Source organism: Sorghum bicolor, chromosome 9, assembly GCF_000003195.3.
Source record: "Sorghum bicolor cultivar BTx623 chromosome 9, Sorghum_bicolor_NCBIv3, whole genome shotgun sequence".
Taxonomy (NCBI): Eukaryota; Viridiplantae; Streptophyta; class Magnoliopsida; order Poales; family Poaceae; genus Sorghum; species Sorghum bicolor.
Window position 1 is genome coordinate 9,088,613 of NC_012878.2, and position 27,679 is coordinate 9,116,291.

General features: G+C 43.0%; 3 protein-coding genes across 5 annotated transcripts; all 3 read right to left on the reverse strand.

The window, feature by feature from the left end:
- Positions 2,548–7,425, reverse strand: LOC8065912 (protein FAR1-RELATED SEQUENCE 5). 3 transcript variants are annotated; one of them, XM_021447095.1, is made up of 3 exons: positions 6,218–7,425; positions 3,875–6,109; positions 2,548–3,773 (listed from the first exon to the last, which is right to left on the reverse strand). In XM_021447095.1, the coding sequence occupies exons 2-3, from the start codon at positions 4,859–4,861 to the stop codon at positions 3,651–3,653; spliced, it is 1,110 nt and encodes a 369-aa protein (XP_021302770.1). In that variant the 5' UTR covers positions 4,862–6,109; positions 6,218–7,425; the 3' UTR covers positions 2,548–3,650. The 3 variants fall into 3 exon arrangements, with proteins under 3 accessions (XP_021302770.1, XP_021302768.1, XP_021302769.1); XM_021447093.1 differs by lacking the exon at positions 2,548–3,773 and having other exon boundaries at positions 4,487–6,109; positions 6,218–6,314; positions 6,425–7,425; XM_021447094.1 differs by lacking the exon at positions 2,548–3,773 and having other exon boundaries at positions 4,487–5,037; positions 5,176–6,109.
- LOC8065913 (NDR1/HIN1-like protein 13) lies at positions 8,169–9,621 on the reverse strand. The gene has a single exon (XM_002440718.2). The coding sequence runs from the start codon at positions 9,332–9,334 to the stop codon at positions 8,435–8,437; it is 900 nt and encodes a 299-aa protein (XP_002440763.1). The 5' UTR covers positions 9,335–9,621; the 3' UTR covers positions 8,169–8,434.
- Positions 16,450–21,074, reverse strand: LOC8065914 (probable beta-1,3-galactosyltransferase 12). Its single transcript, XM_002440719.2, has 7 exons — positions 20,526–21,074; positions 19,115–19,264; positions 18,939–19,021; positions 18,768–18,867; positions 17,862–17,975; positions 17,238–17,380; positions 16,450–16,986 (listed from the first exon to the last, which is right to left on the reverse strand). Exons 1-7 carry the CDS (start codon positions 20,963–20,965, stop codon positions 16,889–16,891), a joined length of 1,128 nt encoding a protein of 375 aa, XP_002440764.1. The 5' UTR covers positions 20,966–21,074; the 3' UTR covers positions 16,450–16,888.

A 27,679-nucleotide genomic window follows, 5' to 3' on the forward strand; every position in this document is an offset into this window, starting at 1 on the left:
CATGTCATTAGCATATGTGGGTTACCCATCACATCACGAGATTTCCCGTCACATCAAATCTTGGAGCACATGCATGAAGTATTAGATATAGACGAAAATAAAAACTAATTACACAGTTTACCTGTAAATCACGAGATGAATCTTTTGAACCTAATTAGTCTATGATTGGATAATATTTGTCAAATAAAAACGAAAATGCTACAGTGTCGAAACCGGAAATTTTTTCACAACTAAAAAAGGCCTAAAAACCAAAAATTTTTTAAAATTCCCCGTCACATCGAATCTTAGTGCACATACATTGAATCTTACTTGTAAATCGTGAGACTAATCTTTTAAGCCTATTTACTCTATAATTAGACAATGTTTGTCAAATAAAAATAAAAGTGCTACAGTGTCAAAAAAAATTCGTGAGGGAACAAAACAAGGCTTAGTTGTAATTTTTTTTGTAATATATATAGTTGTAAAAATTTTTTGTAAAATATATAAGGTATTATTTAGTTTACCCAAAACCAAGGTAGAGAAGATCAAGACAACGTTTGGCTCGACGAACCGGGTTGCAAGGGTGAAGGGCAAGTCGGAGGTTTTGAAGTGAGGGACTGCGTGTGACGGTGAAGCTTAAGCAAGACTTGGCGCCGATGGACCGAGGCAACGATGAAGAGCAAGTGAGGTCAAGATCGATGAACCAATATGGTCACGTGATGATATAAAGTGGATTATACCATTTGATGATTTGGTTAGTACATGTGTTTCATTAACGTCGGAGGAAATAGAATGAAGTGCGCAAGGCAAAGTTATATTTGTAAGGCATCATTTCAACGGTCATAGGTGAGTAGAGAAGTTTATGATTGGGTTTAACATAGATGGTCGTACTATCAAAAGGGGCAAACTTGTTTGCATACCGATCATCTAGTGTCACTTGAGCGATCTAACTATGCATGTGCTAAGATCGAGTGGCGTGGCAAGTTGATAGGATAACTCCTTTGAAAAAATGTTTATGAAAATACTAACACAAATGCACAAGGTGGTGTACAATTGGTAGAGGGATATGGTGGTGTACAATTGGTAGAGGGACATGGTGGTGCACATGGTGGTGAAAATACTAACACAAACATAGAGGGACACGTGGCACAAATCTGAGCACCAGACACTAGTTGGGTGCATCCGGTTGGTTGCACCTACGCATCCGATCGACGTGAGTTTTGCCCAGTGAGAAGACAATTGCTACTTTAGCCATGGGGCTATAAATAGAAGTGCTCCTCGGTCTTGGCTGATGCTTGGTACCATTGGAACTTAGTGTCCATGTTTGAGGAGTGCTAGAAAAGCCTCTAATTCACTTGTGCTTGCAAGAGTACGAATCAATAGCAAGTGAGTGATTCTAGTGCGATTGCATTGAGAGCTTCCATCAAGTGGCACTAGGTGTTCGTGTTGTAAGTCGGTAGTGCATGTTACTCTTGGAGGTTGCCACCTTCTAGACGGCTTGGATACTTGTGACTCTATTGAAGCACACGAAAAGATTGTGCGATGCTCCAGAGGAGGATTTGTGAGGGGGCGATGCTCATTCTATAGGGATCACGAAGAGCAACTCTAGTAGAGAGAGATGTGAAGAGCAACAAGTAGTTCAGCCGGATCAAATGTTAGAGCTTATGGTAAGAACTCCATGCAGGAGAGTGTGACTTGCATGTCATCACTAGCAAGAGGGCCGCCGACAACCTTGGAACTTGTCTCGACGAGGACTTAGCCTGGTGGCAACTAAGTGAACCTCGATAAAAAATCACTGCGTCAACTTTGTCTACACTTTTCGGTGGTTTGCATTCACCATACACAAGCTTGTATTTATATTTATATGTAGTGCTTGTGTAGTTGCTCTTGTAATTAGGTTAAATTTATATAGTTTGCTAGTTAACTTTCTTAGATAGAGGGTATAGTCTTGGCTAGTTGTTTCTGTTAACTGGCATAATAAACTTTTAAAAAGAACTATTCATCCTGTCTCTAGTCCGAGCCACTGGGCCGTCTAGGTGCACCATAGCTGTGCCGAATGTCGAGCGCACGCTCGAGGACACCATGCTCGTCATGTACGATACGATATACAAACAGGCACCGGTGGCGGGGAAGAGTTGGCATGGTATGCTATGTATTAAAGTATACCATACTATGTTATGTATTCATTGTGTAAATCTAGTTCATGTGGAGTTTAAGAAATATAAATTTTCTATTTTATGATTTTCAGCTGAAATCTAGGTCTTATAAAGATAAACCTTACTAAGTATTTTTCTTGCTAGAGAAAGTGTCCACATCAATACTACTAGATCACTCACTAGCACATTCAACTATCTCGCCAAGCAAAATATCCACATTAGTATCCACTAACACATCCAATTAAACATGTTATTATATCTTCATTTAAGCTATTTACATTAGCAAATCACAGCTTTTATTAATATATACTGATGTATTACCAATAACATACCTATACATCTCCTGATTCTTAGTGATTAACGTTATAACCTATTTATATTTCTTCTTCGTACCCATGACAATGTATGTGGAATCCTCTTAGTAAATAAAAAAGTAAAAGACAGAACCGCTTTTGCAAACCACTTATAATCGGTTAGGGAGGTAAAATAAACGGTTTTAACAGTTTAGAGAGATAGTTTATCTAATTTTAGAGTTTAGGGAGGGAAAACATATTTTCGTAGATGTTAAAGAGGTAACGTGAACTTTTATTTAAATTGAAAATTATGTGAGTGAAAGTGTGAGAAACTTTTGGGCTTTTGGCCCCCTGCCTAGGCTTGCAGGATTTTAAAAGATAGACGGAGCCCAACCCGACGGGGAACAAGATCCTCTCCAGTTGTACGGACGAACTAGTCTCTCCAGTTGGCCATCCTTACCGTTTATATCTTATCCGACCGTCAGCTCCAGAGAAGCGGTTTTACAGGCCTTCAATCAGCCCACATGAGCCCATCCCGTGACTTCCTCTTCCTGGCCGCAACTACGGACTTCGTCGCTGCCGCCACCGGATAGCGTCGTACGAGTCTCTTTCGGAGTACTGCGCCGGTGCACCCTTCCCAACAGGTCGCAGATGCTACTGTTTTAGTACCTCGCCGACGCTCCCCTCCGCTCCCAGATCTAGTGGCAAGGCTTCCACATCACCAGCGCTCTCCTTCCCCGCCCTCGACCATCTCCGTCAAGCCGTCGAGCGTTCCTCTCCGGCGACGGTGTTCCTCTCCAGTGACGGCGTTCCTCCATGGGGTGATGACATTCCTCTCCTGCGCTCAACTCTCTGCCACCGGTTCGCCATGGCTTCGTGGCCGCAGCCCCTGCCGACCTGTGGTCAGGCCATCAGTGGACTGCAAAAGAATACTGATGTGTGTGTTGCCATCAGTTCTTGAAGGAGACTGTAATTTGCTAATGTGCTATTAGGTCCATATGTGCATGCAATGTGTTGTAAATTGGTATGTATTGTGAATGGAATGCACAAAAAACTTATGAAGATGGTAGTCGCTTGGTGGTCAAGACTCAGGAAGATGCCTAAAACAACATTATATTGTCACAAAAGCTGCTGCTGAACTTCACTTGAACTACAAAACCAGGAACTACTTGAACATGATGGCATTTTGGTGAGCCATATATTCCATGGATGATCTGTGCTACTAGAATTCACCAATAGCGCCATCTGTCATTGATCCAGACAATAGTTCAGAGAAGGAAGTAATGGCCATGTATTGTTCAGAAATCACTTGTATTGTTTCTTGCTCCTTTGTAGTCTGTTGCTCCTGATCAGATAGAAGAGAATGAGATATAGTTAGATAAATTGAAACATTTTTGTAGCAAATATTATTAGGGAGAATCATATATATTTTGAGTTGTCAGATACCTTTGAACATTTTTGTTTCTTCTTGTCACAAACCTTCAAGCTTTTTTCCTTTTTCTTGTCACATGCCTTTGTACTATTTTCTTTGTTGTTACCTCCCTTTTTTCTTGCCACACACTTGCTCTTCTTCTCGTACCACGCTTTTATGCGCTTTGAGGTTTTTGTTTCCACCTCCTTTTTCTTTAGGCTTGCTGTAGTCAACAATTCAGTAGGCAGAGACACATTGGTGGGAGTGATGACAGGATCCACAGGACTTGCAACACCATTGAGTTCTTCTTCAACTTGCTTGCTGACCATGTCAAGTGCATTGTGTACTAATAAGCAACAATTTGGATGGCTCGCAGCTCGATGTGCTAAATGTTGAAATTTGTGACTCATATCTTTGTAGCGAAACATCTCATCTAATTTTGGATTTTCTATTATGTTTCGGCCTTGGTTGTCATGTACTGTTGCACTGCGTGCTTCACGTGTCCACCTGTTCAGTATGTATTGTGTGGGAAGTGTTTTGATATTCATCAAATCAAGGACTTTTAGAGCATGGCCACAAAGTATTCCAATTCTATTGAAGTAGCCACAGCTGCATGTACTGGTTTGCTTTGAAGGATCACCAATGACTTTGTACTGCTTCTCAAAAGTAGGAGTTTCATCAAGACTCCCAATTGTCACAAGATATTCATTTTGACATTCTAATGCTGTGGTGCATGCTACCATTGACCTCTCATACTCACTTTGAAAAGCTTCAAAAATAGGTGCTGTGTATAGCTTGCTAGCTTGGATTAACATAGGTGTCCTCATTTTGATTCTAGGTAATTTTTTCCTTGATTCAAATTCAGATTGCAGTTCATTCTTTCTTTTATATTCCACAACCCTTTCAAATTGCTTAAGAAATCTGATTATATCAAAATCAGATTTGAAATGCCTCTTTAGGTCACTATTCAAACTCTCACTAAGTTGTGTACTTCTCATCCCCAATGTGAACACATCCTTCATGTAACATTCAGCCCATTTTTTCTCTCCTTGTAAATACTATCCAACCAAGTTTGCTTTTTCATCTTTGACCTCAGGATGTTAAATGCATCTTCAAATGTTGCTTCATCTTCATGCTCATACATACATGCACTAAAATCTGAGAGAATATTTGATTCTTTGTTCTTGTCTTCAACTTCCTGTATGGGAGATGCAGCAGATTCATCATCATCTTGTATGGGAGATACACAAGATTCATCATCTGGTTCAGCTAGATGCTTGACAGCATTCAACATAATGTGAAAAGTGCATAAACCATGCCATGCTTTTAAAAATACCTCCTTAACTGCTTTTCCCATTGCATAATCTTGATCAGTATATATTGTTTTAGGTTGCTTGTCATTGTGAGCTCTAAGGAAGGTCTCAAATATCCACTTGAAAGATTCAAATGTCTCATCGTACATGAGAACAGCACCAAAAACCACAGTTTGCCTGAAATGATTGAACCCAACAAAAACACCAAAAGGCCAACTCTCCCTGTTTGTACCAAAAGTAGTATCAAAACTGACAACATCACCAAAATACGCATAGTCAGTGAGCATTTTAGCATCGGCCCAAACTATGTTTGCAATCTTTTCTTCCCGGTCCATCTGTAGTGCATACTGAAATGATGGGTTCTCAGTAATTTTTTCTTGAAAATACCTAAGCATGCTTCCTGCTTGACCATATGCCATCTCCCGTTGTCGCTTGCCCCGTAAATAGTTCTTTTGGTCTTGAAGAGTGTAACTGAGATTAACTGAGCCGCCAACTTGTATGCAAGCCAACTCATGAGCAGCTTTGGGCCCAATTCCTGCATCATCAGCTGTCTTAATTTCAAAGCCTTGTAACTCTGAAATTTGTCTTTGGGACACCATCAAGTGTGAGGTTTCTGGCAGCTGAAGGGTATGATTGTGTTCCAAAAACAAACCAGTCACTTTATAATTTCCTTTATTCTTGTCCATTATAAGTCCCATACGAACTTGACAATCGGTTCTAGTTTTGGCTCTTGGACACTTTGTTAGATGATCTCTTTTATCCAACTTTCTGTGACCTTCATTTGCACAAACATATCTGCAGGAACTAATCTTCCCATCTGATTTTCTTTTATTTTTGTACATTTTTCTCACCTCAAAGCCTTTCTGACCCCCATATCTAATCCAAAACATCCAAGCCTCATCAGTAGTATTGAACTCCATGCCAACTTGAGGTAAAAGACTAGGAAGCGGACCCTCTCTACAAGAAAAACGTATAAAGATGGCATGATATTAGGTGGCGAACTGAACAACTATAATCTATATCCCCAAATTAATTGGACCCAAAAAAAATCACTGCAGTACACACCTTTTTTCTTCCATCTTAATATGTAAGAGAAATATTTATTCAAGCAAATTGATGTTCCTTTGAAATGTCCATATCAGATTCCTTCAATCCATCAGTTCTAGCAAAATCCAATGAATGAAGAATAAAAACAATCAAATTAGAACAACCCTAGCTTACTGTACACGGCAAGACGTGACGTGAGTGTAGAGATTTTTGGCACTTGCTAACCGATGGAGAGCAGAGGGCAACAAGACGAGCAGGAGACGCAGGGCACCGGCACCGGCACCGGCACGAGCAGGAGACGGAGAGCACCGGCACCGGCAGCAGAATCCGATCGCCGCCACAGCTCAGTGCCTCAGTAGACTCTCGCGCCAAAAACGTGGTCCGGGCGGCAAACCGTATAGTACTCGCGCCAGAAAGTAATATGGAAATAGCTAGATGACCATGAGACCTACAGGATGGGCTCATGTGGGCCGACTGGAGGCCTGTTAAACTGCTTCTCTGGAGCTGACGGTCGGATGAGATATAAACGGCCCAACTGGAGAGACCGGTTTGTCCGTACAACTAGAGAGGATCTTGTTCCCCCGACGGGCCACGGCCCACGCGCTCGCTCCGATCCGCCCGCCGCCTCGCCGTCCGGGTCCAGCTCCAGCTCCAGTCCAGCGAGCATTTACGCAGATGCAGCGGCAGCTGCTGCGCCGACACGCGTGGTACCGGTAGTAGGCAAGACAGAGAGAGCGACACCACAAGTCGCCGTGCCTGTCGCGACAGGTGTCTGCCTGCCTGTCAGACTCCTCCTGGCCTGGCTGTCAAACTGCTGGTGCTGGCCCTGGGCGTGCCTCTTTAATCATTGTATGTATGTTGACCTTTAATGACACCTTCGCTGTGTGTGCTTAATTAATTCCATTAGCCCCCGCGGCGCTTGATTAGCAATTATAATATATAATACTCTAATAATTATAAACAGGCAGGCAGGCAGTGACCCTGCCCACACGTCACGGCGCACCGGCGCGGCGCGTAAAAACAAACAAAATCCCTTGTTCGGCCCGCGCTGTCATTCACATGGCCATGCCCCTAATTTCGTCGCCAGCGCGGCCCGCATCGGCACAGGTGGAGTTGGACTGTCTGACCAAAAATCATGCGCTCCATCCATCCCGCGCCTCATCATTCATTTCATTACCGACACTTTTTTACTCCCAGTTCCCACGCCTTTACCGACACTTTGAGCGCCCCCCCCCCCCCCCCCCCCCCCCCCCGTCCGTCATGATTCTCAGTTTAACAATTGCCGCCCACTCAACGTGTCACTCAAGCCTATAGCCGGCACCTCAATGCTGCCTGCCTGTACTTTTTGCAACCTCAAACAGAGAGTAAATTCGAATTACAGTGTAGTACTGATACAATACTCCGTATAAGGCCTTGTTTAGTTCCGAAAAGTGAAAAGATTTCGTTACTGTAGCACTTTCGTTTGTTTGTGACAAATATTATCTAATCATGGACTAACTAGCATCAAAAGATTCGTCTCGTGATTTACAGCTAAATTGTGTAATTAGTTTTTGTTTTCGTCTATATTTAAAGTTTCATGCATGTGCCACAAGATTCGATGTGACGGAAAATTTTGAAAACTTTTTGATTTTCAGGGTGAACTAAGGCATTGTTTACTTTCCAGAAAATTTTGCAAAATTTTTCACATTCACCGTCACATCGAAACTTTAGACGCATGCATCGAGTATTTTAAATATAGACGAAAATAAAAACTAATTGCATAGTTTGGTCGAAATTGATGAGACGAATCTTTTGAGCCTAGTTAGTCCATGATTGAACAATATTTGTCAAATACAAACGAAAATGCTACTGAATCCATTTCCAAAAAATTTTCGGAACTAAACAAGGCCTAAGATCGCCAATTATACATCAACGCGTTCCACTAATCAATCAATCAATCACAGAAAAAATTGTTTCAAGCGAAGGAGAAAAAAAAAAGAAAATGCCTGGGAGAATTTACACCGACGCGACCGACGCATGCATGGACCAGTTGTTCTTGTTCCTACAATAGTACATATACTCCTGCTCCCTCCAATATATAAATGTAATGATAAATGAAATTTATCACAGTATAGTAGTATATGTAAACGATTAATAATAACAATAAATAAAAAGCGAAAACCTTTACTGAAAAATCTTTTTTGCGCTGCAGCCAGCAGCTAGCACCTAACACAACGAGAATAATATACCACCAACCTAGAAAGTCCACTTCCAGATCTTGACGCGGACTCTGACCTTGCACGAGTGCGCCGCCGTGCTCACCGTCGCCGCCGTCCTCGTCGTCGCCGCGTCCGCAGCCGGCGCCGGCGCCGGCGCGAGTGCTACGGTGCTGTTCTTCCCCTTCACCCTCTTCGGCGCCGGCGCCGGCGCCGGCGGGGGAGGCGTCACCTTGATGCCCTCGCAGTGGACCTGGATGCCGATCTTCTTCGTCTTGAGCCCGCCCACCCTGACGCCGGCGCTGGTGTCCGCGTCCACCACCACTGAGAACGCGCCGGACCTCTTGATGTCGGATCCGGCACCACTAGGGTCCACGGTCACCGCGTTGGACGACACCGTCGCGGTCACCACGGTGGTGTTCCCCGCCGCGTGCGTGAACCCGGGCACGGTGGTGGATCCCAGCGACACGGCGTTGGCGGCGGTCGCCACGGACACCGTCAGGTCGTCGTACAGGTACACCATCTTCTTGTTCGGGTTCCGGGCGGTGACCGTCAGCGTGATGGCGTCGGTGAGCAGGGGCGCCGTCGGGGAGGACGTGAGGTTGAGCGAGGCGAGGCGGACGGACGAGACGGTGAAGGACGGGCGCTGCGGGCGGTACAGGAGGTAGAAGGCGCCGCCGGCGACGGCGGCCACGAAGGCGAGGAGGATGATGGCTAGCAGCGCCCAGCAGAAGCAGCAGCAGAAGCTGCACCGGCAGGAACGACCGCGCCGGCGCTTCGCGGGAGCTTGGGGACGGTAGATGGGCCGCTGGTACATCTGCGACTTGGGCGCCGGGAACGACGCCGCCGCGTTGCCGTTGCCGGTGCCGGCGCCGTTGGCCGCCGTCGCCGCGCCTGGTGGCGGGTTCGGCTTGGCCGCGGGGTAGACGCGGTCCGCCATTGGTAGAGCCACGCACACGCAGACAGCAGCGGGCGCGGTGAGACGGTGGTGGAGCTGGGCTTGGACGGCGGCGGCTGCTGCTGCTGGTGCTGTGGCTCTCTGGAGGTGGTGGTGGTCCTGTGGATGGAGCTCTTGAATGGACGCGGAGAGATCTCTAATAAGGGAAGGGGAAGCGGGGGAGGCGAGGAGAGAGAGACGAAGGAGAGCGACGCGTCACCCACCTCGCGATGGATCGAGCTCACCGAATGATTTCTCGCTACACGAATTTGCTAATTGGCCCATTGGCATTAAAATCCTTGAATTAATTAATGACAAAAGGGAGAGGAAGGCTTTACTGAATCCGTGTACTATTATGGCTGCTGCTGCTACTACTACTGCATTGCATGGGTGCATTTTGCATTCTTCGTGGTAAAGCATTTTTTTTACTGTAATCACACATTGAGCATCCTTGGTAGTGATAGAAGCACCTCTACACGACTAGGACCTTGTTTAGTTCCCAGAAAATTTTGCAAAATTTTTTACATTCCCCATCACATCGAGGCCTTGTTTAGTTTTCAAAAAAATTTGTAAAATTTTTCAGATTTCCTGTCACATCGAATCTTTAGACACATGCATGAAGTACTAAATATAGAAAAAAATAAAAACTAATTGCACAATTTGATCAAAATTGACGAGACAAATCTTTTAAGCCTAGTTAGTCTATGATTGGACAATATTTGTCAAATACAAACGAAAAAGCTACAGTGTCCATTTTGCAAAATATTTTGGAACTAAACAAGGCCCGAATCTTTAGACGTATGCATGAAGTATTAAATATAGACGAAAATAAAAACTAATTGCACAGTTTTGTCGAAATTGACGAGACGAATCTTTTCAGCCTAGTTAGTCCATAATTAGACAATATTTGTCAAATACAAACGAAAGTGCTACAGTGTCGATTTTCCAAAAAATTTTCAGAACTAAACAAGACCTAGTACTAATGTGTGTAGGATTCATCCTGTGGTGTGTGAACCATTGCATTAAACTTGCATACTACATGAGAAAAACACGGCACTGTGTACTATTTGTGCAACTTTTACGTGCATCCCCATCTCATGTGTTCCTCCTTATTTGCAACTTATTAGTAGTACTAGCTAATCGCCAGAGCTAGCTAGCAGAGTGAGAGTAGTTTGAATACTCCATTGGCCATTGGCATCTTTTGACTTTGATCGTCCCGGAGCCGGCGCTGTCAGCGAGTTAATTTGGAGTAGGTGCTGTCGTTATGCTCAAGGTTACGTATCTCAACACCTGGCGGTGCTGCTGCCTGCTACATTTAAATCTAAACCGTGTTTTTCACGCAAGGACAATCGCAATCGCAAACGTAAAATCTGGGACAAGGATCACAAATACAAGTATACTGTAGTAGTATACTATTGCCGTGTCACTCGTGTCAGCAGCGGCCAGCTGCCTGCTGCCGTTCTGTCTTTCCAAGTTACGGGAACAGCTCTGGTTCAGTGTGTGGCTGGAGACGTGCAGGTTCCAACCTGTGATTGTGATTAGCATGCATTAGCTTGGAGGAGTATGTGTACTGTATGTATTAGCAGCGGCGGCAACAACAGGCAAATAATTGGCACGCACGACGGCGTCCCGCTGGCAGCGTCGTGTCGTCGTGCGGTGCGGCTCCGCCGGCGGCCATCCACCCGCATGGAAACAGGCCGAATCCGAATCCGAATCCAACCAACCTCGCCGGGGCCCTGCCACCCCGCGCCCGCGCGCGCGGCTCACACAACTCAACAGCTATGCATGCAGTGGGCGCTCACCCTGGCCACCCTCGTGTCGTGTCTGCCATGTCGATGCAGCAGGACAACTCAGGGATGGAATATCCACGTGATCAAGGTATTGTTTAGTTTCCAAAAGTTTTTGAATTTAGCTATCGTAACATTTTTACTTTATTTGATAATTAGTGTCTAATTATAGATTAATTAGAATTAAAAGATTTATCATTTACATGTAAACTGTATAATTAATTTTTATTTTTATTTACATTTAATGCTCTTTGCATATGTATAAAGATTCGATATAATGAACGAAAATTTTTTTAGACGCAAAACTTAATAAAGCCCAAGTTTCTTCGATCTTCTTGTTGCGTCCAAAATGATTGGACAATTCAAATTCTGCAAGCCTCATAGACGCATTATTAAGCTAGTAACTTTTTTTTTTCTAGTACTGGCTATGCACAAGTGGTACTGTTGGAATATCAATGCATTACATGTTTGACTGCGCTATTTTAATTTCTATTTATTTATTTAGGTACAACTCAGACGTACACAACTTATACAATTCATACTTACACACACGACACTGAGAAGAGACTGAGAGGCCCTCCCTAAAGGTGTTAACCGTGCAAGCAACCAAGCGAGCGGCAGTGGCAGCGACCGTCGCGTGAGCGGTCTAGCGAACAGAAAGCGCCTAGGTATGGACTTCAAGTGAAAACCGAACCATGAATCGAAAAACAAAACATAACATAACATAACCAAAGTCGTCAGTTCATTTGTTTCCCTTGCACAGATCGGTTATAGTCGCTCCTCAAACCAAAGTCTTCTTGCACTGAATAAACTGAAACGAGATTTAAACCAATTGCCCAGCCCTATCGATTTGGTACATGAATCTATATATATAATCGCATTCTACGAATCAATTTCTAAGGACAATGATAAATATGTTGTTTGTAGAGACTCATCAGTAGAGATAATTGTAAAAACTATCTCTATCAAATACCATTTGACTATAAGTTTGTTCGCTTAAGCTTATCTTCCGAATCAGTCAACTATTCAGTAGTGTTCTTTTTTCATAATAAATCAGCAAACAGTATTTTCAACCATGACTTAACATGATAGTGTCTCATGCGCATCGGCCTCTCATGTCCAAACTCTCAATGCCAAGAAACAGAAAACGCAAGAGAGTTTAGCAACGTGTAGCATGGAGCACATCCTCCAAACATACATCCGGCCTCCTATCAGTGTTCATCTGTTCGAAACTGAACGATGGGGCCAGGGTGCCTGAAGAACAGACTCTGACCACGCATGCACCGTGATAAAACAGGAAGGAATGAATGTTGCATGTGCGGCGCATGTGAGATAATAGAGGTTGACTGACTGGTTTTGCGAGGACACAAGCATGCATGCACCATCGGCGGTGTGCTCTTCAGTTATATAACCAGTGTGACAGAATAATCAGAAATGGTAGCCAAGTGGCCAACCAGCCTAGTTTTCTTCAGCTACAACGTCCCGTATGCTTGTGTGTTACACTTGTACCGGTAGTGGGGTGGTTGTGTTAGTATTCTATGGTCTGTAGATTAAATATAAATCCATGTGAAGTCGGGTGGTTCTGACAGTAAAAGCTTTTTTCCCCACCTACTTAACAGAAGTTGGATGTGGGAGACAAAAACACTGTTTAGTTCCAAAAAATTTTGCAAAACAGGTACTGTAGCACTTTCGTTTGTTTGTGACAAATATTGTCCAATCATGGATTAACTAGGCTCAAAAGATTCATCTCATCAATTCCGACCAAACTATGCAATTAGTTTTTATTTTTGTCTATATTTAATACTCCATGCATGCGTCTTTTGACGGGAAATCTGAAAAATTTTGCAAAATTTTTTGAGAAGTAAACAAGGCCTAGTTACCGAAAAGCTAACAGGTTATTCGTGGTAGTTACCCAAAATTAAAAAAAATGTTTCTCTAATTCGAATCTAAAGCTGGAATGCTGACAAGTTGATGGCTGATCAGCTGGCAGCAGTTAAATTTTGACTGATAAAGAAGCGCACATCCACACTATTATTCGCTGAAACGAGAAGGATACCGAATGTGCGTACATGTGCCAGCCTAGTAGTCAGTGTATGCATGCATGTTGCATGTATACACATTACTGGCTTCGCTCCAATTCCGTCCTTGTCCCTCCTACCTGGAACGGGACTGATCAACGAAACAGGATTTTGTTGCTTTGTGATGCATTGCACATGTGGCGTTCAGGATATATATATATATATATATATATATATATATATATATATATATATATATATATATATATATATGATCAAATCATCCCAGCTGCATGGCCGGCTGATATATCCACCTGGATTGGTATTCCTGTACTTTGTAAGTTTTTCAGCTGTTAACCTTATAATAATACCCTCTTTTGTGTTTCTACTGCTGCTTAGGAAATGAATGCATACTTCTTTGTATTGTAACGTGAACGCGAGAGTTTGGCACCGTCGGTGCAAGAGGGGTACAACACAACACATATATATATTCCTAGCAAAGTACTGTACTGCAGATTATTAGCGCATCAAAATAAAAAAAAAGTTCTCCATTGAAGCGAGGAATACCGGGGAGCATATACATGTATCCCCACATCTCCACATTTATATATACGTGCACGATTAAATTTGGGACTCCAACAAACACCTGCTTGCACCGACACATATATGAGGCTGATGACGCGCAAATGAATGAATCGATTATGCGCACATATGTTTGTGTAATGCTCTTTAGAAAAACGGGCAACTAGTGTTGAACACACCAAACGAACACATGCATATATAAACACTCGTACCTGTCAGGGTTATTCAATTTATTTTTTACCGCTAGTAGTATCATGGGGTGGAAGTGGAATATATAATCGTTGGCAGATAAAATTATGCAGAAATGAATGAGGGGGCCGGGTGACTAATTGCAGGCAGGCAGCACATTTGTTTAGGCGGAGCTAGGTATACCTCACGTGTCTCGCAAGATAGCTAAAAACGTAGTATGGTTATTGACTGACGACGACGACTGCGGCCACGAAGGCTAACCATCCTGGTTTGCCGGCCCCCAAAAGGGATCAGCCTGAAAATGACAGGCCACCCGAACTGCGGTGGACGTGCGGCTGGGGCCGTGCCGACCGACACGGTTGGGGTACGTACTTTGCCGGTGCACGAAGCCGCGCGTTCTCTCGGGCCGTGCGGGGTGCGTGCGAGCGTGTGCAGCAGCGCCAGCACGGGCGCGCACGGCGGACACGGAACGGAAGGGCAAGCAGAGCAGCAAGGGTCCCCCGCGCCCTGCTGCTGCTGCTGCTGCTGCTGCTGCTTCCGCGCGCAAATCCGCACGCGGGGACCCGGCCGGAACGGATTGGGTGGGGGGTCGTGGCGGCGGCCTCCTGCCGCGGGTTTTGGTGCTCCCCGCGCTGCGCCACCGACACCGACACATCTGCATCTCACGCGGCATTTTTCTCCACAACCCGGCCTGCTCGTTAACGCGGCGGCCCATGTGAACCGGTTGCTTGCCATGCCCCGGCACGTTTCATTTTGGCCTGCCGTCGCATTCTTTTTTTTTTTTAATTTCTTTTTCGGCACGCGACACTTCCATGGGCCCCGTATTCTCTTGCATTTTTTGCCCGTTTAATCCGCACTATTGACAGAAAGGGTGGATGAAAAAAAAGGGACATGTTTGGCCTACTATACACCTCGTAACCAAATACTGTAGGAGTCAAATCCACGTATGCGTACATGAGTAGTACATGCGTGGTTCATCTCTATTCGCTAGACCGAAAAACTATAACAATTATTACTAAATGATAGATAGATTCAGCTAATAAATTTAAATAAATAAGGAATATCGGCCGATCTCAATTCCCTGTGAAATCCTGGCAAACTGCATACAGTTCTGAACGTGCTAACGAAACCACTGACGATTGGGTACCGTACCGGTGAGCCAACACCTGGCTTTCTGACTCGTGGGGCCTAGTCCTGTGTCACTCTCGTGGTGCGATGACGATCATCCAGGTGCCCGCCAGTTGATTGATGTTGATATTAATGTTGATTTATTACGAGAGAGAAAAAAAAATATTGTTTTATGTCTAAAAAGTAATGTTTGATAAATTTAATTGAACCACAACGGTTGCTCATGCACACGCATCTTTGCACTTGCATTGCATCTTGCTCGGGAATAGATGAAAAACCAATAGTGAAAACTCCTATACAGGCCACTTCAGCATCCGGGAAATTCATAGCTAAATCAGCACATCGTCGTTTTTCCACGGGGTCTATACCGAACTTGAAACATACAGGAAGACTTGGGCCCCCAGGTCGTTGCAGACTTTTTTTTTTTACTTGGTTATTATCGTGGCACGTACAAGACTTGATCATCTAGAGAGATGCCCACTTTGTGATTAGGAAGATGAGAGAATCTGATTTGCACACTACATGTATGTATCTCAAGAGAGGTTTGGCACTCCAGCTTGCCCTTGGTTGGTCTTTCAGCACTCAGCAGCAAACCCTACTACAACTGGACAACTCCAAATCTATGAGCCGAGTTGATAGACACAATCAGTCCATCACAATTCACAAAGGCTTCCATTCTCTAGTTGTTTTGGTGCCTTTGGGGCCGATGGTTAGCAGATTCAGGTGAGGAACTGCTGTGGATGGAAATTTCCAGTTTTTGTTCAGGCGCAACAGAAAACTAGATGGAGTAAAAGAACGAAATTCAATGGATGAGGGAGCAGTAAACTTGCACGGATTAGCAACTGGTTACTTGCTTAGACAGAGGGTTCGGATACACACGGTTAGTCGGTTACGTCTCCCTCCCTACGAGCAACTCCAAAAGCCTAGCTAAAATTAGTAGGCAAATTTTATTGTTTAGTCATTTTATAAAGTAGAAAACTCTTATGTCAGTGGTTGATTATATATGGCCAGCGAAAATCAAGGAATAATCAACTTTCTATTTTATAAAACTAGATAGTACATGTGTTGGAGTCTACATTTTGTTATGTAAATTCTAAAATAGCCTCTACAACAACAATAGCTAAGCTGTTGGAGTTGCTCCTACGAAGAAAATTTACTCAACCTACTTACATTCTTTTAGTAACAGAAAAGATGGCAACAGATACAACAAGGCAAACAGTTCCCTCTTTAATTAAGGAACGAATAATTATTTATGATCATTACAGATTTGCAGTGCATGACCATGACAAGAAATCGTTATTTCAATTAGCAGTACGTCCGCGGACACAAGGGCGGCGAGTGAGTGAAGAGCCCGATCATAGCAAGTTCCTAACACACTTGGCCATGGAATGGAACACACTTGGACCTTTCTCTGTTTGTTGTCTCCAAACGGCATAAGTGCAAAAACGAACGCGTGCACATATGAGTCTCAGAAAACAAATCGTAAGATATCCATGATCTGATCAGCGAAGAATATAATGAGACCGCATAGGTCACTCTGTGTACAACATATATACATACAACAACACATCATCCAGCCAAGATATCACTGTGGCCCATTGGTCCCATCAGGTACATCACTTCATCTGAACCTCATGTTGGTCGCTTGCTGTTTACGTTGGTCAACAAGGTTACGGTATAGACTCAATACTATGCGTCATGTGATGGCATCGATTCTCCACGAACTCTACTGTGCCGCTGTTGGAACAAGGCCAGCGAACCATACAGCAGTATGAAAATGAGTTGACAAATCCAGTGCACCAATTGGAGCACCACCGTCATAACCCTTTGAAGGGCAAAAATTGTTTTGGTTTCTATTCTTCCTCCTCCACCTCAGGTGGCAACGTTGGGCTCTTTGAGCACACAGTGGTGTTATGGAGCTGCTTTATTTTGTCAGCTATGTTACAAGTACCTGGAATAGGATGAGGATTTATCACAACAAATTTCCTTGCATATATTTGAGTCCAAATAATAGGAATAGATGTTAATTCTTCAGTATGAGTAGTCCTGATGCAGTCACACATCAAATATAATCTCGGCAACGATGAAAAGTGTGAACATACTAGCCATTTTGCAGTAAGTAGAAGTACCAAGATTAGATAGCAAAATTGATTCAGACTTCCCTATTGCTATGATAATGATAGATAGTTTCTGAAGACACACCTGAACATTTCTTACTGTCCCATACAGCAATGGAGGTAGGAGTGCATATTGAATCACACATTGCTCTGTTGTCTTCATGCTTTACATTCATAGCAAGCATCCATGCGCCGACTGTAACATCTTCGTAATCAAACATCCTTAAGCTGGAAAATGCACGCATGTATAATGACTATTTCGAATACACAAGAAACAAACAGTAAAGAGAAGTCATAATAATGGCAAAAATGTTGGACTGAACTAATATTATGTACACTCTATTACCATGAACCCTATAGTTCTTTTTGCTTTGATAAATAACAAACCATACAGTTCATTTGGTGCTGATAACACATAACAACTCTAGTACAATGCAACATATTGATATCTGGGTGTACCCTGCATATCTTTAACTTACATGCATACAAACCATCTAAATGGCATTCCCTAGAAACATGAAATCCTTGGATTAACACACTCCCATGTAAAGGTGAAAAAGAAGGTCAATCCAATTATTCCATGAGTGCAAGCAAAATATGAAAAGTCAGTAGCATGTTGGATGTAAGCTTGGGTTTAAGCTTGTTGGATGCACTTCAATTTCCCATATTTCAGGTGAAAAGAGAAGTCACAAAATTATAAGTGACCAACCTATCACTCTTTGTAGTAGCTAGAGCTTCAACCACCTCAGAAGAAAGAGCATATAGTGAACCAGAAGCATGCATGAAGTACTCGTTACCCAAAAGTTCCCAAGAACTTTCGTACCTGAAATTTAAACAGGAACACTTCAAAGAATAGTATTAGTGTGAAGGCCAAGGGATCAAGCAGCTGACAACATCCAGCACATCCTTTTTGTCTCGAAAAACACAGGAGAGCTGCACATCACTATATTAAGAAGTAACAATGGGAAAGAACCCATACAACACACCCCAGGCCAGCCAAAAGGCAAGCCCCAGGGACACAAACTCACACTCACACCGACTCATGCCAACTCACAACATCCAGCACATCTTGTCTCCTGTGTATAAGAAAGGGAAGTGTGGTTTATTGTGTTACGGAAGCTGGATTTACAGGCTCTTGTTCCTGACTATAGTTCTTGTATTTGGTGGTGCCATGCATTCAAAAGGGTGGACAAGCAGCGTAGAAAAGGCTGAAACACTTCCACTCGTTTGCTGGTTTGGGAGCTATGGAAACATCACAATGGTTGCTTATTCAACAGGGCTTAGGGACTTGAAACTTTGGTGGTAAGGGCAGTAGTGGAGAAGCATCCCTTATGGTGTGCATCTGGGGCTAAAGATCTCCATAACATTTTCTAAGGCCTGCTGCCTCAGTTCTTTGGTCATCTTTTATTTTGCTCACCCGCATGCCTGTTCTTTGCTTATGGGGGTTTGGTTGTGTTTGTTGTGTCACTTTGTGTTCAGTAAAGAAATAATTACAATGCTATGGATGCAAAAGAGACGTATGGAAATCAATTTAGAAGCCACATATGTCCCAGAATTTGAACTGACCATTTTATTTGTAATACATATTTCCTGGAATAAGAACTGATTAACTGACCATTTCATATTTGGATCATTGACAACTGGTCCCTTCTTCATGCAACCAATGTATGTCTTGTGCTGAGCTCTTTCTTTTGCAAGAAGAGCAGCAAGTCTATCTGCCTTAGAAGTATGAGTCATATAACAGGTCTAAGAAGCAGCAATTGTACAATATAGTCACTAACTTCACCTGGGCGCAGGTAGATATCATCATTAGCTTTGACATAGAATTCTGCATTGAACATGTGGTAAGCTGCTTTGAAAAATGCTAACCTATCAGACAGGTAACAAAAGTGGGACTGGTTAGATTAACCACATGTAAGTTCACAGGTACCATACGACGGTAAAGAGTGTACACAAACTTACATCTTCTGTGGGGGCTTTGTGTCCTCATCAGCATCAATAAACAAAAAGTCATGATAAGTATCCGCCTCTTTCTGAAGATCTTCCATTTTATCTTTGTCCTTTGGCCGTCTAGTGACAAACCTAAAAGACAATCCAGTTCCATGTTCTAAACTGCAATACAGAAGAAATGGCTGCAGTAAGCCCCAAAAGCTTCAACATGGTACAACAGAATTGTTCTTGCACATGAGCACAGATGTCAGAGTCCAACTTGGATTCAGGTATTTGATTTGTCCAAAATACAAAAGGGCACATGAGCACTGAGTCCAAGAACACTTTATTCTTGTACATTCAAAAGCATTACAGCATTCCCATGCATTCTTTTGTTCTGGAAATATAAGATACACAAAAATGGAACATGGAAATAAGGGGATTAATTTTGCCCATAGAAACTAAAAGGGCGAGGAAAGGAAAACAGAGAGCATTACTAGATTTGGAAGAGATCGATCTATTTTGTCTCATAATCACATACACACACAAGGCCCAGCCTCAAAAATAGTGAATTGTATGTCCGATCACTATGCTGACACTATGCCATAAATGTGACAAGCTGTCAGTAAACTACTTTTCTCCACGCCAAGGAGTACAGTAATTAAATACAGAGTCATGTAATTGAACATTTCAAGACACATTGCAACACTCAGAACTCAAAAAAAAAAAGAACAAGAAAAAAGAAAAAGGAAAAGAAAATTAGCTAAACATACTTTTTTCAATCACCCAAGATTTGTTTCGAGTGAACAGTTTTGGATTGAATCTCATTTCTTCACTGAGTCTTCATAGATAATTTCTGCTATACATTTCAGGACACCTGATATACCACAATTTGTACTGTACTTCGAACACAGGACATACTGCACTTTGGACACAGGACGCCTGCTTTGAAATGATTAGAATTGCAATACAAATTAATTTCAGTTCTAATGATGTAATTTATTATTAATGCCTTGTAAAATGATGGAACCAAATTTGTATGGCTATTTGAAGTTGTCATCACTGCCGTTACACGATAACCTCTTGTTCATGTTAGCAATCATTCATGAGAAGTTAATTATGGTAAATGGCAACTAGTGGCAGAAAGCAATGAATCAAATCGGCCCAGTTAGTAAGACTCACCCCACCCCGCCCGATTGAAAAATTGCGTTCTCAAATAGTGACCATTTGCAATTGGAGCAGATGACCCAGAGATCTAAGTTATAAGCGACCTTATTAGCAGGAAAATGCAAGTAACAGCAAGCGCACAAGCAACGTCTTAACCGATCACATCATGGTAGGAGCTAGATACTAAAATGCAGCTAGTAGTGTATACGTGACACGAGCAGCAGCAATCTAGATCATGAATCTACCCAGATCCAAAGCTTATGGAAGTGTGCGGAACCTTACGATGCCTTCGGGGTTGGGCGGGAACCAGGTAGCGCGGAGCGCAGCGCGTCGGGCAGCGGAGATGTTGCCGTGCTCCGTGTGTACGCCAACGACAGCGAGCACCTTCTCCCTGTCGCTGGCGGAGAAGTTGCCGTGCGAGGAGGCCGCTAGGAAGGAGCGGAGCGAGTCCTCGGCGCGTCCGCAGCGGAAGGCGACAGTAGGCGGAGGCTGCGGCAGGGGCTGGCGGTTACGGCTGGTGGAGATGGCGAAGGCGAAGGAGGCGGCGGCGAGGGCGAGGCAGGCGACGGCGAAGAAGAGGAGGAGGCGGTTAGCGGAGGCGGGGGAGGAGGGGAAGGTGGGGGTGTAGGGCCGCCGCGGCTTGGCCTCATCATCGGAGCGGCGGTAGGGGAGGAGGTCGTCGTCGTGGTGGCGGTGCTTGGGGTGGTGGAGCGGCATTGCTACGGTTGCTTCCAGATGGTTCTAGAAGGAGAGTGGAGGAACAAGAAGCAGAGGAGGTTGGTTTGATCTGATCTGACTGTCCGAGCAACGTTGCTTTGGGTTTAAGCTAAGCTTAATATGATAGCCACACTTTTACTTGGACTGTTGTACTGCTAATCCTTTTGATTGAGTAGTGATTTGAGGCCTTGTTTAGTTGGCAAAATAAAAAGTTTTCGAACACTGCAGCACTTTCGTTTGTTTGCGGTAAATATTGTCCAATTATAGACAAACTAGACTTAAAAGATTCATTTTGCGATTTAGAGGCAAACTGTGTAGTTAATTTTTGTTTTTGACTATATTTAATGCTTCATGCATGTGTCGCAAGATTCGATGTGACAGAGAATTTTGAAAAGTTTTTAGTTTTTGGGCTGAACTAAACAAGGCCTGAGTCTGACAACTAGCCAATTTTCCTTTTTTTAACTACTAGCAAAAATACCCGTGCGTTGCAACAGGAGATAAAAAACTATTGAACGTTCATAAAACATTATAGAAATGATGCATATTTATTTATATTTTATTAAATATATAATTTTTGTTATGATGACCATGACATCCTTGGCCACCATGGCCGGTAGGGGGTAAGCATCCAAGCAAGGTGGTATAGACGCACCTACACAAGCGGTTGCCAGTACGGTGTGAACGGCTGTCGAGTAGAACATTGTGGCTTCTCGGCAGCACAACACGGCCGCGCAGGCAGGTGGGGAGGTGATATGCACAGTGTAACATCTAAATTTTGATTTTCAAATAATAGGATTTAATTTGATTTATTAAAATATTTTTGTGAGCATTTAATTTAGTGAATAAATAATTTTGAGGGAAATAAAATTCATCATAGGTTTAGAAACATGGTTATGCAATCATGCTGGAGCATAGTGTTTCTGTACTGATTATTTTGATTTTATTTTATCTGTTTTTGCCCAAAACTCTTTTGGAAAAAGAATTGAAAAGAAAAGAAATAAAAAGAAAAAGGGGAGAAGCCCTCGGAACCAGGCCGAGGCCCAGCTCCCCATTTCTTCCCACCCGCGGTCAGCCATCCCCGCGGCCCATCTCTTCTCCCCGGCCCAACTCACGGCGACTGGGCAGGCGCGCCCCTCCTCTCCCTTTGATCCGCTGACAGCTGGACCCCGTCTCTTTCTCTCTAACCGAACGGGCCCGCAAGTCAGCGCTACTGTTCTTCTTCTTGCCAACCGTAACCAAGCTGGCCTCGAATTCCCTAGCAGGAAATCCCGATTCCTTCGGGATTTGATCGCCCCAACCCTTCTAAAGCCCTGCGGTTTCCCCTCTACTCCGTCTTCTCTTTCCATGCCACGGCAGGAGCCCTAGCCGATGCCGTAAGACCCAGTCGGGATCTCACCGTGGAGCAGATCGCGCCGTCGCCGTGGTCGTCATCTCCTACTGCGCAAAGATCGTCGACAAACTGTGTGCCGAGCTTCGCAGCAAGGTAGCGGAACCTCCGAGCGTCTTCCCGTGTCCTCTCTCAAGTCCAGAAGCCCGTGCAGCCTCACCGAGCACTGTAGGGGAGCTCTCGTCCGCCATTGCACGCTGAGCGCCCTTCCCCGAGATCAATCCGAGCCCCGAAGACCCCTAGGTGAGTTCGCGTGAGTCCCCGCTTCGTCCCCGTGCCCTTGGTTTGGAGTTTGGCCCGTCGTAGCGCGCGTTCCACATCTCCGGCGATGCTCCGGCCAAGGCGCCGCCGTGGGTGGCCTTGTCCCGGCCGGACCGCCGCCTGATGCCCCTGGAAGAAACCTGGACCGTTGGATGAAGGATCGGTGGCCGAGATTAGAAGATACCCCTTCGGGGTGTATTTTCGTAAGGAGTCCCTGAGTTTTTCCAAAATTAAACCCGCGATCCAAAGCGCCATATCAGGTTTACGTTTTCTAGGTTTTGAAAACGTATTTTCTCCCGACTCAGTTCTAAATACGTTTTCACTAATTACAAGATTGCCATTGATTTTGTAATGCTCATAAAATATTCATTTTAACTCCGTTTTTGTCCATTCAAATTGCGTTAGATTCGTCTTCTCGAGATCTACGTGTTAGTATCACTGTTTTCTCAGTTTGAAACCTTTTAGTTTCGTGGTACTATTTAATTATTTATTTATCTATAGGAAATCTTGGAAAATTCATATTTTCTCCGTTTTAATTCCGATTTTCGTGAACTTTACGTTTGTGTGATCGTAGTGCTGCGTAGAATATTTTGGTAAACTTTTATATTTGTTTTACTACTGTTTGGTGTAATGTTCTAATTATAGTTTGTTTGCTTCGTGTATGATTGTCTACATTGGACTGTGTGTTGTTGATTGATGATTGGGATTAGACGGTGAGCCGTACGTTGGTGATCAAGATCAAACCTTTGAGGACCAGCAGGCTTAGGAGAGCTTTGAGCAAGGCAAGTATAACTTGGGATTATCCTTAATACCTACACACTTTTAATACATATTTCATATGCATGTGTCCACCTTGATGACCTTAGCAAAATCATAGATGATTGTTATCCTGAATTCCTTGTTACCTATTTGGATATGCATTTGGGTAGTTCTTGCTACTGTTTGATTATTAATCCATGATCTTGTAACATGAATATTTGAATATACAATAAACAATAAAATAAGCTTTCTAGCAACTTGAATATAAAGGGTGGGAAGAACTCTGGCTTTTGCTGGATTGATCTTGACCCTCCATAAGGACTTATCCCTTGGCAAAAGCTGGGACAACTCGTACAACCATGAGGGCTATATGGCTCTGGCTTTAGCTCAGTATGAAGAACTTTTCCAGCTTGTTAGAGGTTACCCGAAAGGGCGGAGGGGCTGAACCGTTTTGGGTATAGTGTGGCCTCTGTCTGTATGTGTATAGGCTGCGAGTCATTGTGCCATCGAAAGGGGGGCTCTATATCTGCGCGCAAAGGAAACCTTGCGGCCCTAACATGTTAGACGAACTTTTGAAAGGCTTCATAGTGTCTCTGCCGACCTCTCTTGGAAGGGGGTTAAGAGATTAGCTACCTCGGGCGAAAGGGTAAATCATGACTCATGGGTAAAGATGTACAACCTCTGCAGAGTGTTAAATCTGGTATACTAGCCGTGCCCACGGATACGGGCGACCCGGAAAACTGACGGAATAGATGGACACTGATGAACGTGAATAATGATAATAAATGATGGTTTATTATGTTGTTTATATGAGTTATTCTTAATTCTTGTATACATTGATCATGTGGTTATGGGATTAATTATGCTACCTTGATATTCGCTATCCAATGATTAAACATGCTATCCACTATTAAAAGCTAAATGCAGTCAAACCAGTGTCAGTTATTTTGAGCCTCATGAACCCCTGGTTATACTTGTTGAGTACGATATGTGCTCACTCTTGCAATTTCCCAACACCCCAGGTTATGATAATGATGATGCTTGGAATGAGGACTACCGTTATGAGTACTAGGTTTGGAGTCAACCAGTCAATGCTGTCCCTGTGTGGAGCTTCCGTCGAGAGCGATGTTTACTTTATGCTATCATTTTTGTATGAGACTATGTGATATATTATATTCCGCTATGTAATAAACACTGCAATGGTACATTTGAGATTTGTCTACTTATGTGTGCGACTGTTTCTGGAGCACATATGAGTCTTTCATGCATCCTATTTTGTTCTTAAAATATGGGTGTGACACACAGCCTCGCCGACGGAGCACAGGAGCGGCCTTGGTGAGCGACGGAGCGTGGGAGTAGCATCCGCAGGTTGGACGTGCCTTCGACAGCTGGTGTGGGCGTTGTCAGGCGCTGGAAAGATGCATCAGCGGCATGGGGAAATAAGCGAGCTCGCCGACACATCGACGACATGGGGAGACGAGCGAACGTGCCGACGCAGCGGCGACGCCGAGAGACGAGCGAGCAATGAAACCATTAGCGGCGGCACGGATAGGGGCTATGGATACGAATTTCTTTTCCCTGGATGCATAGTAGCAACTCAACTTGGGCCTTAGTGAGGGGTCGCAGACGAGTGGGTCGACCGTTGAGCTAGACGTCTAAAAAGACCAGAAATTTTACCTCTTTATTAATAGGTAGGTATAGGTATAGATATATGTAGACATATTTAAATATATATTCTATGATAAATTTAATAGTACTATTTTGGTACTATAAATCTTAGTATTTTTTCCTAGAAATTCGGTTAAATTTTAAAAAGTTTGGCTTAAGAGAACTCTAAGACTTGAAGTTTTTAGAGACAGAGAAAGTAACAAGCATTTAGAGTGGTAGTAATCACATGATTACCAAACTGTAGCCCCTCCAGCAACATAACCACTTCATGTATTCATATTAGAAATGGATAGAAGTGGAATATTTATTTTACTGGTGCACTTAGGGTACCAGACAAATAAACTTGGTCTTCTTCTAAATTGACTTTACTATAGGTGGTTTTCAAAATTTTCAAAATAATAATTAAAAAATCTAATTAATATAAACTTCGATTCTAAAAGTTCGTACTAATTGTTCGGATCCATGTAATCGTATGGCAGTAGTTATAGATTAGTGTTTCACTGGTTGTTTGTAATTTGTGTAATAAGAAAAAAAAATTGGTTACGTACCTTTCATCAACTGCTTGCCCCTGATGCAAATCTCCCCGTGCTGGTTGCGGGGGAGGGACAGCCCGGTGTCCGGGTCTATGATCTTGAGCTCGGCGTTCCTCACCACCGTGCCGGAGGCACCGGACTTCACCGGCAACGGCTCCTTGGCAAACGCCATGCCATTTGAGAGCACGGGGCCTGCCTCTGTCATACCCTTGTCCGAGCAGACATACAGAGACAGAAACGGGCTGGCAGACATATACGGAGACGGAAACATGGGTGGCGGGCTGGCAGACATATATGGAGACGGAAACATGGTGGCGTTGGTGGCGGACGGAAACAAGGGTGGCGTGGGTGGCGGACATATGGACGGACGTGTGGGCCCATCTAGGTACCGACGACAGAAAAATTTTAGGCAGACTGAAATTTTCACAATTTAGTAGTAGGGATAGATTTTGTACCAAAGTCGTAGTATTATATGCCTATTTTTTATTTTAAATATGTCCTTTAAAATGATGGTTTACAAAATAAGTCTCCACTACCTCCATCAAACTATATCATATCTGGTTAAGTTCACATAGTATGATATTATTAATTTTTATGACTCTAAATAAGTATGCTATGAAAATATTTATGATTCTAAATTAGTTTATATGTTATAACATCAACCAAGGCAGCTACATATATAAATGTATATACAATGTGTATTGATGTTTAGGGGTCTTGTATGTGCAATGTGCATTTTGTAAGATTGTGTTTGCTTGCTTACACTATGTTACACATGGTTATGTGCATATTCTAATAGAGGTGGAAGAGAGGAGATTTCACCTTTTTAGTAACATTTGGCTTATGTAAGATAGTATTGCCTAATAAGGCTAAACCTGGCATGCTTCTTGTCGATTCAAATCTTTATGTCTTGAGATAGCTTAAAAGGTGAAGGTAGTAAGGAAAGTGCTTCAAGAGACCAACATAGGTGGTCACCTTTAAGGTTGTTTTATTCTTGAAGTATAGGTGCACCACAATATTAAGATAAATGCACTACTAAGATAAAAGTGCTCAAGTGAGAGAGCTAGTGTTGTTGTGGGACTGCTCAGCATGGCTGGGTTGGACACACTCATAAACTAGCTATTAGGAATCTATAACAAAAACCCTAGCTAGGTTTTCGTTTTAGATTTCTAATGGCTAGTTTATGAGTGTGGTTTATATATATCTCTCCTCTCTTCTTATGCTAGCTGCTCAGAAGCCTGTAAACCTACTCTAGCGACCAAGTCATTCCGAGACATACTAAAAAAATCCTAGAAACCCTAAAAATAGAAAGATCTGATAATCAATTTGGTAGACCATTATTATGCAAAGCATTTTAAGAGACATGCCTTCTGATCGATTAACATATGTGGACATTTTTTGGTGCCCCTTTGAAAATGGCAAGATGGGCTCAATGCAAATACCCGCCTCTATTAATCATTTACATAGATGGTGTTCTAAGGTGACCACCTTAGTTAATCATTAGTTTACAAATATAGGCATCCTAAGGCACCTATATTAACCAATATTAACAGAGGCGGTATTCTGGCACTCCATCTCTAAAAATTGATTAACTCAGGTTGACATCTTAAGAAGCCTACCTCTAGAAATAGTTGCATAAAAAAATTCATAACTTTTTTATATGAACTCAGATGATGGTGAACTTTATATCAACATTTATAGCTCTAGATGTGATCTAAAACTTTGTAATTGAGAAACTTTTGATTTGAAACTTCTTAGAGACCCAAAAATGTTGCTTCAAGTTCTCTAATTTTGAAATCTAGAATTAAATTCGAACAACCTTGGATGCTGACATTATATATACAAAAATTGTACTTCTCAATACAATCTAACATTTGTAATTTAAAAGTTTCTTATAGTCCCAAATATGTGTTTTAAGTTCTTACGATATATTTGTTTATCGGTTTGAGTATGTTTATATACTTATATTAAGGTATTCTAGATCTTATCACGTAAAAAGTTGTAATACCCGATTTTAAGGACAAAACCAGATATGCACCATATGTGAGTTTTAGAAGTCAAATCTCACATATAGCTACAAATAAGGGGTAATATCAAAAGACAATG